Source organism: Alexandromys fortis, unplaced genomic scaffold (genome assembly GCF_014885135.2).
Source record: "Alexandromys fortis isolate MF-2015 unplaced genomic scaffold, M_Fortis_MF-2015_v1.1 scaffold_23, whole genome shotgun sequence".
NCBI classification, from domain to species: domain Eukaryota; kingdom Metazoa; phylum Chordata; class Mammalia; order Rodentia; family Cricetidae; genus Alexandromys; species Alexandromys fortis.
Genome location: NW_026067907.1, coordinates 16,258,707 through 16,274,270, shown reverse-complemented (window position 1 = coordinate 16,274,270; position 15,564 = coordinate 16,258,707). Strand labels below are relative to the sequence as shown.

General features: G+C 36.5%; 2 protein-coding genes across 2 annotated transcripts; both read left to right on the top strand.

Annotated features, from left to right (window-relative positions):
• Positions 1-1,037: 1,037 nt before the first annotated feature.
• Positions 1,038-1,928, top strand: LOC126497816 (olfactory receptor 4C6-like). The gene is given in 1 exon segment (XM_050135986.1): positions 1,038-1,928. A coding segment is annotated over 1 exon segment (891 nt).
• Positions 1,929-13,409: 11,481 nt separating this feature from the next.
• LOC126497621 (olfactory receptor 4C6-like) lies at positions 13,410-14,336 on the top strand. Its single transcript, XM_050135757.1, has one exon. It carries the CDS (start codon positions 13,428-13,430, stop codon positions 14,334-14,336), a length of 909 nt encoding a protein of 302 aa, XP_049991714.1. The 5' UTR covers positions 13,410-13,427.
• Positions 14,337-15,564: the final 1,228 nt, after the last annotated feature.

Genomic DNA, 15,564 nt, shown 5'->3' with positions numbered 1-15,564 from the left:
TTATCTGTTGATTTCATTGGTTAATAATAAAGAAACTGCCTCGGCCCTCATAGGACAGAAAATTAGGTAGGCGGAGTAGACAGAGGAGAATGCTGGGAAAAAGAAGCTGAGTGAGTGAGTCGCCATGATGCTCCCACTCCAGACAGATGCAGGTTAAGATCCTCCCTGGTAAGCCAGCTCGTGGGCTACACAGAATATTAGAAATGGGTTAGAACAATATGTAAGAGCTAGCCAATAAGAAACTGGACCTAGCCGGGCCAGGCAGTGTTTGAAAGAATACAGTTTCCGTGTAATTATTTCTGGGTATTTCTAGCCATGCGGGCGGCCAGGTGCCGGGGACGCAGCCCCGCCGCTCCTATTTCAACACAACTTCATTAAAATAATCATTCTAAGTGTCACCTTGGAGCTAGAGAGATTGCTTAGCAGTTAAGAGCACCACATCAGAGAGAGGACTGATCTTAAAAATATATAAAGAATCACGAAATTAGATGCCAAAATTCCAAATAATTCAATTTAAAAACGGGATACAGAATTCTCAATAGACGAATTTCAAATGGCCAAAAGACACTTAAGGAAATGTTCAACATCATTAGCCATCAGGGAAATGCAAATCAAAATGACTCTGATATATCATTTACACCAGTCAGAATGGCTAAGATCAAAAACACCAATGATAGCTTATACCTGAGAAGATGTGGACTGAGTGTAATATTCCTTCATTAATGCTACAACCACTCAGGAAATAAGTAGTATGATTTCACAGAAAACTGGGAATCAACTAACCTCAGGACCCAGCAATACCACTCTTGGGCATATATCCAAAGGATGCTCTATCATACTACAAGAACATTTGTTCAACTATAATGTAGAATTCTAACAACAAAAGCTTGGAGGGAGAATAAATGATTAAAAGCAAGTGTGTTCCCTTGATAGGTAGAAATACAAAATTAAAAACAACCACTAATTACAAACCATATGTATTTATATTTATTTTAGGATTTACAAGATTTATTTGGAGCTCACCTAAAGCAAGATAAATGGGAAATCACAACAATGTGACAGAGTTCATTCTTTTGGGTCTTACAAAGAACTCAGAGCTGCGGAAACTGCTTTCTGCTGTGTTTCTAATCATGTATGTGGTCATGGTGCTGGGAAATGTGCTCATCATAGTGACCATGATCACAAGTCAGAGTCTGAGATCACCAATGTACTTTTTCCTTACATTTCTGTCCTTAGTGGATGTCACCTTTTCTTCTGTCATTGCTCCAAAGCTGATTGTGGACTCCCTTTTTGAGAAGACGATCATCTCTTTTGAAGGATGCATGACCCAACTTTTTGCAGCACATTTTTTTGGAGATGTGGGGATTATCATCCTCATTGTGATGGCCTATGACAGATATGTGGCCATCTGTAGACCTCTGCAATACATGACCATCATGAGTCCTCGGATGTGTTGCATTCTTTTGGGAGGTGCTTGGGTAGGGGGGTTTGCACATGCAACCATTCAGCTTCTATTCATGTATCAAATACCTTTCTGTGGTCCCAATGTCATAGATCACTTTTTATGTGATTTGTTTCAGTTACTGATACTGGCATGTATGGACACCCATACCCTGGGTCTCATTGTCATCTTCAACAGTGGGGTGATGTGTGTGGCCATCTTTCTTATTCTTATTGCCTCTTACATGACTATCCTGTGTTCTCTGAAGACTCACACTTCTGAAGGAAGACGGAAAGCCTTATCCACGTGCGGTTCTCACTTCACAGTTGTGTTGTTCTTTGTGCCATGACCTGTGTCAACCTACCCCATTGACAAGGCAATGATTGTGTCTGAGTCAATTGTCACACCCATGTTGAACCCCTTGATCTACACACTGAGGAATTCAGAGGTCAAAAATGCCATGAAGAAACTGTGGATGAGACAGTAGTTTCTGTGTGCTATCATGTAGCTATCATGTCAAATGTGCATGTGCTGCCCACGAACATTTTCTTCAAGAACTTATAAATCTGCTACTGTTCATTTTCTGCTGTCAACAACTGGAATATTTATTTAGAAAACTGCTTTTGATTACAGAATATCTATAATTTATTCATGTTCCTTCTTGCCACCATTTCATGGAATCACTTTGCCCTTTTAAAAGATTTTTCTAATTAATATTGCAGTTAGAACTAACATTGAAACATTCAGTCCACCACTTTCCTTCCTTATACACCAGAGCAGTCAGAGCTTCTATATTGTCCTAAAGACGTGAAAGCCCTTTCTCCCCTCAGTGTCTTTTATTTCTCCCTCAAAACCATCATCCTTGTCGGTTAATTTCTTACTTACTGTTAATCTTAGATAAACACTATATATTATTACCCTAGTAAAGCTTTACCCCATGACTCTATCCAAAGCATATTCCATTTCTTCTCTCAGATTATTCAATCTTTTCATTTTCTTCACAGTAGTATTTTAAAGGTGCTTTTATCCTTCTATACCTTCTAACCTTCATTACTCTCTTTCTCTGGAGTTGATATCTGTGCAAGGAGTCCATTTTTGTTGTTTATGCCTGGTATATACTAAGCTTTAACTGACATGATATCTCCAAATTTATATAAGTAATAGAATATATAGGTAAAGGGAACAATATTACCAACAAACAATAGAAAACATACAATTATTGAGATCATAAGCAAAGGTTTTTGAAAATGGAAGTCTACTGTGTCCCTTGGAGAATTCTTCATATTTGTAGTGGTTGAAAAATAATTAATTTTGTGATCCTAGAACTTTTTGAGCTGAGTCATTCCATGTTTTTGTGAGCCCTTCTAGTTAATTGTGTAGCACACTTATCTAAATGAGACATTGGCTTTGTCAAAATTCTCAACTCCATATAAATAGAGCAAGTTTATAAATATACCCATAGTACCAATCTAGTTTGTAGGACTCTATGTCAGGAAAACATTTATTAAATTACTTTGTATGTGTGAGTGTATTGGGTCTATACAAATGTGTTTGAGTACATGCATGTGTATATACTAGAGCGCATAGGAGAATGCTAGGTTTCCTTTTCTATCACTTTCTGCCATATTCCTCTGAGACAGGGTTTCTCCCTTGGACTGGAGTTAGGCCAGCAGCCAGCCAGCTTCAAGATACTCTGGGGTCTTCCTCACACAGTGCTAGGTTATGAGAATATCCCTGGTAAATTTATCCCTGGCAAAGGTTTGTGATATTTTCTCTTGTGATATATTTAGAATAAAAAATTAAATATTGAAAAATATCAAGACTGCCTCTGATCATTGCTGTGACATATCTATTGTTGGATACTTCTTGTCAAATTTAGAGTAAGAATCAGACAAAAAAATCAGTAAAAGAGAATTTAAAAAGTAGTCTTACTAAAAATATAATGAGTTAGAATTTGTGTAAAAGATGGTGTGGCTCTTTAAAAAAATGCATGCTTTTCACTGGGACAAAAAGAAAAGTAGCCAGGCGGTGGTGGCACACACCTTTAATCCCAGCACTCGGGAGGCAAAGGCAGGTGGATCTCTGTGAGTTCTAGGCCAAGCCTGGTCTACAAGAGCTAGTTCCAGGACAGGAACCAAAAAGTTATGGAGAAACCCTGTCTCGAAATCAAAAAAAAAAAAAAAAAAAAAGTAACACTGAGATATTTAGGTGTTTGGTTTTACTACAACATCACTTCCTCCAAGATATAAAACTGTAAACTTATTTCAAAGAACCACCATTGAGAGGAGAGATCCTCAAAGAATCCTGCTGATAGAGATCTATATAAAGAATAGAATCTAGCCATCAAAAAGGCAGTTAGAAGACACGGGTCCACAAAATTGACAGCTACTTCATCAACTTCAGAGAAACCTCAGTATTTTCTTTATGACGAATATTTTTTCCTTCATGCAGAATGCAAGGATTAAGGTGATATGGAAAAAATTACCTATATTTATTTAAATTAGAAGCTTGGGAGTTTAGACAATGTTAAGAGAGTCAGTTTCTCTGAGATTAACTGTGTGAGGTTGTAAATGTGAAGTCTAAGCAGCAATTAATTCCAGTGAAGTTGAAATTCAAGACAAGTAAAGCACCTGGCAAGAATATCTTCAGGACATGAATGGAATCAACCAAGGAGAGGGATCATGTGGTCTATAAATATCAAGAACCGAAACAACACCAAGGAAATTCATATCGTGATACCACATGCTCTGACCCTGGATACAGGACTCAGGATTTAGTATTTGTCATTCTAGTTTTGATACTGAAGTGACAATTTTGGGGGGTTCCTGTTCCTTGCTTTGGGAACAGCAATGTTTATTGGTGTCTTTATATATTGGAAACATTAAGTTTCTTTAGAATTTGTGGTAGATCATAGCTAAGAGTTTACACTGAGTATTAGAAGACATTTCTGAATAGTTTTGTAATTTAAAGACTGGGTGGAGCTCATGGCGATGAACTTAATGCATAAGAGATGAATGTAAGCTGAAATAGTTCAGAGTAGAACGTTATATTTTAAAAGAATGTAATTGAATGCAAAGTTGCTAAGGATTGGTAGCAGCTGTGAAGATTAATCTTCATGGGAGTAACAGTTGGGTAATTGAAAGCATACACTGAGTCCAGTACAATGGTCTAAGGAAACTAACTAAAATATTTTTGCCTGTATATATCTTAAGGATAACATAATTTACTTTCAGCGCTAGAAATTGAACCAAGGCCTTCAAAAAGCTAGGCAACCCTTTACTTCTAAATCTACATCACACTGCAAGAAGATACCATCTATGCTGATAGAATTTTGCTGGTCACTAGTTCTGTTGGTGCTATAGCTTTGGACTTCCTGTCTCAAGTAACAGAGAAAAAAGTTTTGTTTGTAATTATCCAATGTAAGTTTGTAGCAACAGAAAGACCAAAATCAGGCTGGATAGATGGCTCAGTGATTAAGAGGAAGATCAAACTTGATTGTTCTAATATCTCATATCAAATTTGACATAAATTTTTCCTGGTTTGAGCATCATGCATAAGAGAAGACCATCATGATGGACTAGCATGTACTGGCAATTGATATCATGCTAAAATGCTTTCCTGATGATGGTGAACTGTATGTTCTCAAACATTTGGAAAAAAATAAATGTTGGTACCATTTGTACTCCTGGCCTCCAGCTGCTCTTCCCTGCTAGAGATCCTTACTTTCCTTCTGATTTGAGTTACTAAAGGCTGTGTCAAAGTTGTTTACCAGCTCTGCTTTACGAGCACCTGTTGCCTTGCTTTGAGGATCAGAGGATAAGGTTTTCACCTGTTGGTCCACCTGACTGTTGGGCGTATAAGCCTCCTTGGTGCTATTGAATAAAGGGCTTCTTACCAGTGACTAGAGGTCTGTGTCTCTGTCTCTCTGTCTGTGTGTATCTCTGTGTTTCAACCTCCAGCCCCTTGCTTGAAACTCACAAACTGTATGGTAGCGCATAGAGTACAGACAGGCGTTGTGCGTTGCAAATAAACACATCTCTCTTCAATTGCCATTTTTGTGAACTTTTTGTCTCAACACTGAGAAAATGTATACATCTCTCTGAACACTGATTAAATCCTAATATTGCAACTATATCCATATTCCCACTGGCAGAAATTTGTTTTATGCTGGCAGAAACTCTCTGATAATGCCTTCTTATAAAAAATGACATTCACTAAGACATTCATCTGTGACCTCTCTTCTTCCCACTTTCTGGATCCTTTCTTCACTCAAAAGCTACAGTTCCTTAAATTCAGGAGAAACTGTTTAATGTAAATATCCATTTTTCTATCACTTCCACCTCTCCAAATCATTGTGCAAAACCCTCTAGTAAGTTTACCTGAGTACCAGCCTAAACTGACAACTAATCCTCAGCCCAAATGATCCTGACCACCACTCTACCTTTGCCATTTGTATATAGAACACAGAAAATTTCTAAGAAATCATTTATCAGTTTACTTTTAGATATAGTAGTTGCTTTCAATATTTCTAACAGGAAATTCAGATCACCAGGCAAGAAAAATTATACTCTGTATACTCTGTTATCTTGGGTGCTGTGATTGAAAAAAAATAATCCCTAACTACATTCTAAATATTTATCCTTATACTTATAGATAAGAATAGTCTTTATCCCTCATCAAGGAAATTTCTCTTTGCAACATATGGAAACCAATGCAGTAAACCACAGCCAATCAAAATGCAGAGCTATGGAAGCCAGTCCCAACAGAAACATCTATAATACGCCTCCCAAATTTAAGGCTCAGGGATTATTGTGAAAGAAGGGGAAAAAACATTATAAGAGCCAGAGGATCAGGAAGTTTTCTGTGAGTTTGTGTCTCCTAGGAAAATCAGAAGCTTACCAAAGTAAAGTCATATCAATATGACGGGGAGAAAGTCTTCCCCAGGGAAGAGCACACAGATTAGTCATTCAATACCACGTGGTCTGCCCTGAAAATATATATACAAACAACACTGTACAGAGAGTGTTATGTGTGTGTATATGCATACATGTACATATACATACCCACATACATATATGTTTTATGTGTATATGTGTATACACATATGTATGTGTATATATATATATATGTAACAACAATTAATAGAAAAGAGGTCATGAAAGAACAAGGACGGTTTGGAGGGAGGAAAGGGAAAGGGAATGATATAATTATATTAATATCAAAAATAAAAGACATTTTTCTTTAAAAGAAAATTTAATGAACAGTATTGTGGTGGTTTGAATGAGAATGTCCTTCACAGAGTGCTATATTTAACTGTTTGGTTTCTAGTTGTATTGTTTTGGGAAGGGTTAGGAACTATGGAGGAGATGTATCACTAGGGATGGATTTTGAGTTTTTAAAAACCCATGCCAAGCTCAGTATTACCCTTCAGCCTCTAATTTTCAGATGAGATGTAAGCTCTCAGCTCCTGCTCCAGTGTCTGCTTTGCTCTCCAACATGATGGGAAGGGACTCAGCTTTGATCCTGAAAAAGGACCCCAGTTAAATGTTTTCTTTCTTAAGTGGCCCCGGTCATAGTGTCTCTTAACAGCAATAAAAAAGTAGCTAAGACAAATATGTGATCATTAACTCTGTTCATATTATTTTACTATCAGACCTGAAAGTATTTAGGGAAAAACAATGAAAGCAGCTGTTGTTGCCGCCATGAGAGAACTTCACGCTTTAGGCAACAACTTTTTGCAAAGGACTACAATTGCTGAAGAAATGACAAGATTTTGCAAATGGGATTATGTAAAATTATTTTCTTTCTGATGAGCAGTAAAGATAATGAGAGAAAATTCTAGATAGCTACATTTTGGACACTTTATTGATATCTATACTGTATGCAGAACTGAAAATAAATAAACCAAGAAGTAAATAAATACCAAGAAATCAAATATAGAATCCATATGGGAGGAAATGAATGAGTAGGGAGTTCTCCAAGGATAAAGTACAAATGGCTAAAATCCATGAAAGCATTTATTATCACTTCCTATGCTTCATAATTTTCTTATTGTGGTGGCTGAATAAAAAAGGTGGTTTAAGGTAAGAGGTGTTCATTAAGGTTTAGTATTTGTCAGGGCCATTCCTTCATGGCTGGGGAAATGAGGAGTAGGCAGGTGAAGAATCAGGAGCAGGACACATGCTGGTAACAATCACCCTTAGTCAGCACACAGTGAATAGGAATCAAGGCTGGGTTTTAACTCCTCAAGGAAGTGCTTCTCCCTACATCTACTTGTCCCACAAGGCTCCAAAACTTACAATATCACAACCGCCTCAAACAGGGACATCTAAATATTCAAAAACATCATCCTAAGGAAAATATTTCATGTTCAAATCACACTGCCCATCAGGAAATGGAAATTTAAGATGGATCAAAATTCTTTCATATCCCAATTGGAATGATAGTCATTAAAAAAAACAAATAACAAATACTCCTAAATATGAAAGAAAAAGGGCAATAATGTACAAAGTGAACTGAAATCCAGATATAAATTAGTATAGATATTCCTCAAATACTAAATATATGATATTCCTGTCCTGTTATTCTGAAATATTCTAAGTCTAAAGAAATACTTCTACAAAGTCAATGTTTATTGCCGCACTCTTCACAATGTAAAGTTATTATATCAAACTAGCTGTCCATCAACAGAACATGATAGATACATACACTGGAGTTACATCCAGCCACAATGAACAGAGCTATATTGTCTATATTAAGAGCATCATACTAAATCAAATTAATTAATACATAGACAAATATTGCATACATATATGGATTTTTATATAGTTACATGAATTGTGGATGTTTATATGTCAGGAAGATTAAATGAAAGTTAATGATTGGAATTAACTTTCAAATTATTGGAGTAATTGGAGGAGAAGCCAGAAAACAGAGAGTAAACTGGAGGTAATACAATGAACTTGGTCAAACTGTGTATACTATTATGAGAATGCTATTACACAGCAAGTAATTGCATATATAGTGATATATGCCAATTAAATTGTAGAATCGATGCAAATGAAATAACTTCATAGAACAGAGCTCATTTATATTATTTCTTCTTTCTCATATTGTATTTATATTTCAAATATGAAAATGGACACATCTTAAGCATTTTTCTACCCAGAAATTCAATATTTCACTTGTTGATACCTTATTTTGATTTGGCTCCAGGGAAGTTTCCACCCTTGAGAAGACACTATTATTACAGTTGGTAGATGAAAATACATTAAAACTATTAGTATCTTCATCATTGTAGAATTATCCTCAAGGGATGAATCCAGGATGAAGAAACTCTGCCTCAAGCAAACACCCTATGCTCTTAACAGTCCTAGATAATACCCAGAGAACAGAAATACTTATGATATTTCTCAGAAGAAGCTAAATAAAACATTCTACTCTCATCCACGAATACAATCATCTGCAAATAAAAAGGGAAGGTGAAATGAATTGGTAAGTCTCCATTTGGCTTCTCTTTAGTAATTGCTCTTTATTTGTAAGACAATATACCACTTAGTGACCTAGGAAGATTATGTCTCTTGTAGGCTCAGAGAGTCTAAAAGTTCCTTCTAATTCTTTCTATGGACACAATAAAAGTTCTGGTCTACACATTTGATAAAAATTGGATGGTTGAACTCCCTCGTTTATATTCCTAGATTTCCACATGGTTAGAAAAAAATAAACTGGGATAATTCACAGGTTTTATTTTCTCTGAAAAAGTTTGTTTCATGTCAATGAAATGAGGATGAATTTTAGAAGATCACAGATTACCCTATATGATATCTGAGAAACTTGACCTGTTCCCCTTTTCCAAAGAGTTGTTAAAACAATCATCTAGTCATCATTCTACAATGGTGAAGATATTATTTCAGTTTTAAAGCATTTTCATTCACCAGCTATAATAATATGTTCTCAAGGGTGAAAACTTCCCTGGGGCCAGATGAGAATAAGACACACCAGGTGAAATACTGATTTCCTGGGTAGATAAGTACTATTAATTAGATTAAGGTTTCATATACAGATCTCATCATTTTATGAAATTAGACTATAGAAACGACTTCTAGAATATGATGAGTGCCCTCCCATTGAGTTGTTGTTCTGGAGTTTCGCAGAGATGTCTGTAGAAGACAGGGCTACAGCCTTCATGGGCTCAGAGAAATTATTACTAAAACAGATCAATTCAGCATTCTAGCATGGAGTGTGAAGGGGTTCATGAGTCCCTACCCTTAACTGAGGAACTTACAGCATGCAGTGTAAACGGGTTCATGAACCCTTACCATTAACTGAGGGGTTATTGGCATTATTGGCTGCCAGAGAAGGGACAGCCTATTTTATTTTAACTTTGCAGCTTTTAGTAGGTAAAACAAGTTCCAAAGGATAGCCCTACATCTAGAACCACATAGCATTGTAAACTGGAGTCAGTGAGTTAAAAAATTAAGAAAAGGAAGACATGAAGTCAGGGTAATTGTGTAGGAACATAAAACTATATCTTTCAAAAGTTAGGGGGAGGAGTTGAATCAGTATATAAAATTATCAAATAATATTTGATAAAATATGACTTTTATTGAATTAAATTTCTTAAACAAAGAATAAAAGTTTCTACTCAGAGGGACATGCTTACCAATGAGGCTTATTTTTTAAAGTTTAACTTAGTTGGTTTTTGTCTTTCACAGTATATATCTTTTTCACATATTGATTTAAGTATTTGTTTTTCTATCTGTTTTGCTTATGTTCTATTTCTCATATACGAAAATATTTTATGTTTTTATTAGTTTCTTTATTTTGGGTCAAGGTCTCACCATGTATCCAGGTTGCTCTCAAATTTGCCTTAAGTCAGTATTTTTCTTAAATTCCTTCAGTATATTTATTTCTATTGGCATTATTTTTAATTTATGAGTTTTGTTCTCACAGACATATACCATATCTAAAAATCTTGTGCAATTAATCCGTCCTTGCTTGATAAACACATGATTTATAAAATATTAGATTTATAAAACTTAGAGAGTTAACTGATTTTCTTCTATTCAGTGGAGTGGCCCTTTAAAAAAGAAAGTCTATTATTTTTCTATTTATTTTATTTATTGTTTTCTCATACATTACCTACCAACCAAAGCTTTCCAACCCTTTTATCATCCAAGTCCCTATCTCTTTCTTCTTTCTTCTTCAGATCTATTCCTTCTCTCTTTCACTTCAAAAAATGGCAAGGCTTCTACAAGTTTCAACCAAGCATAGAATATCATGTTGTAAAAGACTGGCACATCTCATACTAAGGCTAGATGAACCTACTCAATAGAAGGAATAGGATCCAGAAGTCAGGCAAAATTGTCAGAGACAGTTTCCACTCCCACTATACAACAGTATCATTGATGCAGAGGACCTAGCGAGGTCAGACTCCTGAAAGCTTCCTGATTGTTGCTTCTGTCTCTGTGAGTGCCTAGGAGTTCAGGTTAGTTGGTTCTGTGTTTTCTTGTGTTTCCTTGACTCCTCTGACTTCTACAATCTTTTATCTCCTTCTTCCACAGCATCCCCAAGCTCTGAACTATGCCTAATGTTTAGCTGAGTGTCTATGTCTCTGTCTCTGCTCTGCCCTTCAGTTGCTTGATGAACATTTTCTGCTCTCTGATGACCATTAGGCTAGGCTGTGATCTACAAGTATAGTAGAGTATTATTGGGAATCATTTCATGGGCTTTTTTTTTTTAAATATTTGTTTTTATCCTAGATCTTTGAGCTATCCAGGTTCATAACCCTGCAGATAATGTCAGGCATGGTTTTCAATTGAACAAGTCAGTGGGAAATAGCTTCCACAAGTTCCAGGCACCAGTGCCAAAGCCCATCTTACAGGAAGGATAAATTGTAGGTGGAAGGTTCTGTGACTGGATTGGTGTCCTATTCCCTCCACTAGAAAATCCTTGTCTGAATGCAGAAATTTCAGGCTCTATTCTTCACTACTAGGAGTTTTTGTTAGGGTCAGCCTTGTAGATTCTGGGGAATTTCCATTGCACTAAGGTTTTACCTTGCTGGCTTCAGGCATCTCTTTGAATACTCTCTCTCCATGCCCCCCACCTGCTGGGGTTTTACAGGTGGACTGGGTGAAGTTGGTGATGGGAAAAAGAAAGTTTTTTTTTAAAGTAGGACAGTTTACAAAATGCTTCCTGTTTACTTTCTTCTTTTACATTTTTTGAGAATTTAATAGGTAATAACGGTATTTATATCATTTCCACATGCTTCTGTTACCCCTGTAATTCTTCTTGTGCCCATCTCAAATTTATGACCTCTTCTTTCATAACTTTTGTTATAAAATGCTGAATCTACAAAACAGAAATTATATAATCACAAGCATAAAATCAGCTTCTCGTTCTTCCATTTATTCTCAAATTGGGAATTAATCATCATTGATCGATGTTACTTAGGTATCGGATAATAATACGTAGTAAGTATATAATTTCAGACATAGAAAGGAAGTAGGAAATGACAGTGGTATAGCTACAGTTTTTTTGGAAATGGCATCACTGGAGGTTCCTTGTCCCATAATCATGTGTCAGTGCTTTTACATTTTGATTTTATCTTATTTATCTATCTTTCCTCCCTATAGGTTTTGCATATATATGATGGCTTCTGGTTTTGTGTATTTATTAGATTTCTGATTGTGCATAAAAGTATGTCTCTGCAGTTTCATACTTCTCTTGTGTTTTTTATTGTACCTTTTATTGATTGCTTTTCCTTCTATTTGCTTGATTTTCCTATTTTGACTTGTCATTTTTTTAATTTATGTTACATTTCATTTTGTTATTATCCCATAAATGCCCGGTTAATTTCTAAGGAGAAACAGAAAAGAAGTTGATCCTGATGGTAGGAGAGGAGGGGATCCATAGGGAAGAGTAGAGGAAGGGAAAATTATAATCAGAATAAATTGTATAGAAAATATTATCATTAAAAGACAAAAGAATAACACAATTTGCTAAATTTTCTTTCATATATGGTCAATAAATCCTGGACATATGCCGCCATCACAATATTTATAAACTGATTGTTCCTCAGTGTTTTATTTTTCAAATGAAGTCTAACCACCTATGTAGGTCAAAAGTTGCACACTAAGCTGGGGGATGGTGGTGCAGTCCTTTAATCCCAGCACTCAGGGACCAGAGGCAGACAGATTTCTGTGAGTTTGAGGCCAGCCTGGTCTACAGAGTGAGTTCCAGGACAGCCAAAAATGTTGAAATAAGGAGCTGCGGGGCTGCATCCCCAGCACCCCAGCCGCCTGCTAGCTCATGCCCGAAATAACAACACACAAACTGTATTCATTTAAAGACTGCTTGGCCCATTTCTATCTAGCCTCTTCTAGGCTAATTCTCGCACCTGGACTAGCCCATTTCTAATAATGTTTGTAGCACCCCAAGGTGCGCTTTCCGGGAAGATTCTAGCCTACGTCCATCCTGGGTCTGAGCTGCATGGGAGAGCAGAGCCTGGCATCTCTGCTCCAGAGAGCAGAGCTGTCGAGTCCCTGCTCCAGAGAGCAGAGTCAGAGAAACCCTGTCCTGAAACTCTTTCCTCAAAAATGTTGCCCATTGATAATTAACATAAGCTTAAAAGGAGAGAGAAAAACCTTTTTAACCTGAAAGAACAGTTTTGTTGAGAGACAGTCTCATTTAGATTAATCAGGAGCAAACTACTATGCAGTCAAGGATGACTTTGATCTTGAACTTCTGCTCTTTCTTGCTCTAAGCATCAAGTGATGGCATTATAGTCATTGGTCACCATACTGGCCTTCATGACTAGAGTTCAAAGCATATTTCTTTTACCTTATATGGCAGAATGGTTAGCGGTACAGAAAGTCAATATGAGAGTTTATGACCTAGAAGCACACAGATGATTAATTTTAAATCACATTTTCTTTTTTTTTTTTAGGTTCAACAACTATGAGCTGGAATGCTAATCACAAAATAAATGGGAAATCAAAACAATGTGACAGAGTTCATACTTTTGGGTCTTACAGAGAACTGGCACTTGCGGAAATTGTTCTCTACTGTGTTTCTATTCATGTATGTGGTCATGGTGTTGGGAAATGTGCTCATCATAGTGACCATGATCACAAGTCAGAGTCTGAGGTCACCAATGTACTTTTTCCTCACTTTTTTGTCCCTTTTGGATATCATCTATTCTTCTGTCATTGCCCCCAAATTGATTGTAGACTCCTTTTCTAAACATACTACCATCTCCTTTGAAGGCTGCATGGCTCAGCTCTTCGCAGAGCATTTCTTTGGAGGTGTGGGGATTATTCTTCTCATTGTGATGGCCTATGATCGCTATGTGGCCATTTGTAAACCTCTTCACTACAGAACCATCATGAATACTCATATGTGCTGCATGCTTTTGGGAGGTGCTTGGGCAGGGGGGGTTGCACATGCAACCATTCAGCTTCTATTCATGTATCAAATACCTTTCTGTGGTCCCAATGTCATAGATCACTTTTTATGTGATTTGTTTCAGTTGCTGACATTGGCCTGTATGGACACCCATACCCTGGGTCTCATTGTTATATTCAACAGTGGGGTGATGTGTATGGCCGTCTTTCTTATTCTAATTGTCTCTTACATAATTATCCTATGTTCTCTAAAGACCCATAATTCCGAAGGGCGACAAAAAGCTCTCTCCACATGTGGCTCTCACTTCACAGTGGTTGTATTGTTTTTTGTGCCATGTATTTTCTTATATGTGAGGCCTGTATCTACCTACCCCATAGACAAGGCCATGGCTGTGTCAGATTCAATTGTCACACCCATGCTGAATCCCTTTGTCTACACACTGAGGAATGCAGAGATGAAAAATGCTATGAAGAAGCTTTGGAGAAATTAGAAAGTTTTTTTCCAAGTAACTTTTGCGCTAAACATCAGATTTCTCATATGAAGTAGTCTTTCTTTCGGAAATGAATAATGAATAAAACTGCCCTTCCTTCCCTAGAAATCAGAAGGGTATTTTATGTTTGTAGCTATTGAGATAAATGGTATAATTTAAAATATATAAAGTAAAGGATTTATGAATTTTTCAGCATTGAACCTTTACTTGACTTACTAATACCTTAGTGTCTCCTTGCTTCATTTAGAATTATGCCAGTCCATCTTTCTATTGCCTTTTTGTCTAAAATATATCTTGTGTTCTTAAACACCTACTTACAAGACATGAAACACATTATTTTCTTCTAACTGCTCTTAAAAATATGTTAACATTTGATCCCCTGAGTGAGTGCCACTATAAAGTATGTGCCTAGGTTAATACATATTAAAACATGAAAATAGAAACATATATGTAACATAAAAGAAAAGTGGAACTATTCAAAAGAAAGAAAAAGACATGGGTAGGATATTGAGGGATAAAGTGGGGTGAATAGAGTTGAGAATATGGTTAATGTATATGATATAATTGTTGAAGCTATGTTTATGAACTCATCAATATGGTCAATGAATTTGCATGAATAAAACATTGACTGTGAGACTGAGTGTTGTTTTTTCAGTGAAGCCAGCCCACATCATTATATTCTGTCTTTCTTTTCTGCCATTATTTTTTCTCAACAAAATGGGGAGTGACCGCTTAATCTTTCCCATCACGGATAAGTGTTCTACCACTGAGTTATGACCCCAGTTAATGTCATTATTCTTTATCTCAATATATTTGTCCTCTGAGTAATGATAAAAGTTACAGTTTTAAAATTATCTAAATAATTAAGTAAGCTATTAATTAATAATAACCCATATATAAAAGATTATTAATATCACAGAAGTTGAATTCTATGATGACTTTTAGGAAGGTACTTTATTTGGGGGGATTGTGAAGGTTTTTACTCAGGGGTTGTTGAAATAGGAGCAGCAGGGCTGCATCCCCGGCACCTGGCCGCCCGCATGGCTAGTTTATACCCAGAAATAATTACACGGAAACCGTATTCTTTCAAACACTGCCTGGCCCGGCTAGGTCCAGTTTCTTATTGGCTAGCTCTTACATATTGTTCTAACCCATTTCTAATATTCTGTGTAGCCCATGAGTTGGCTTACCAGAGAGGATCTTAACCTGCGTCTGTCTGGAGCGGGAG

Excerpts from the sequence above, each read along its gene's own strand:
- LOC126497621 (XM_050135757.1), top strand. The coding sequence starts at position 13,428 with ATGGGAAATCAAAACAATGTGACAGAGTTCATACTTTTGGGTCTTACA.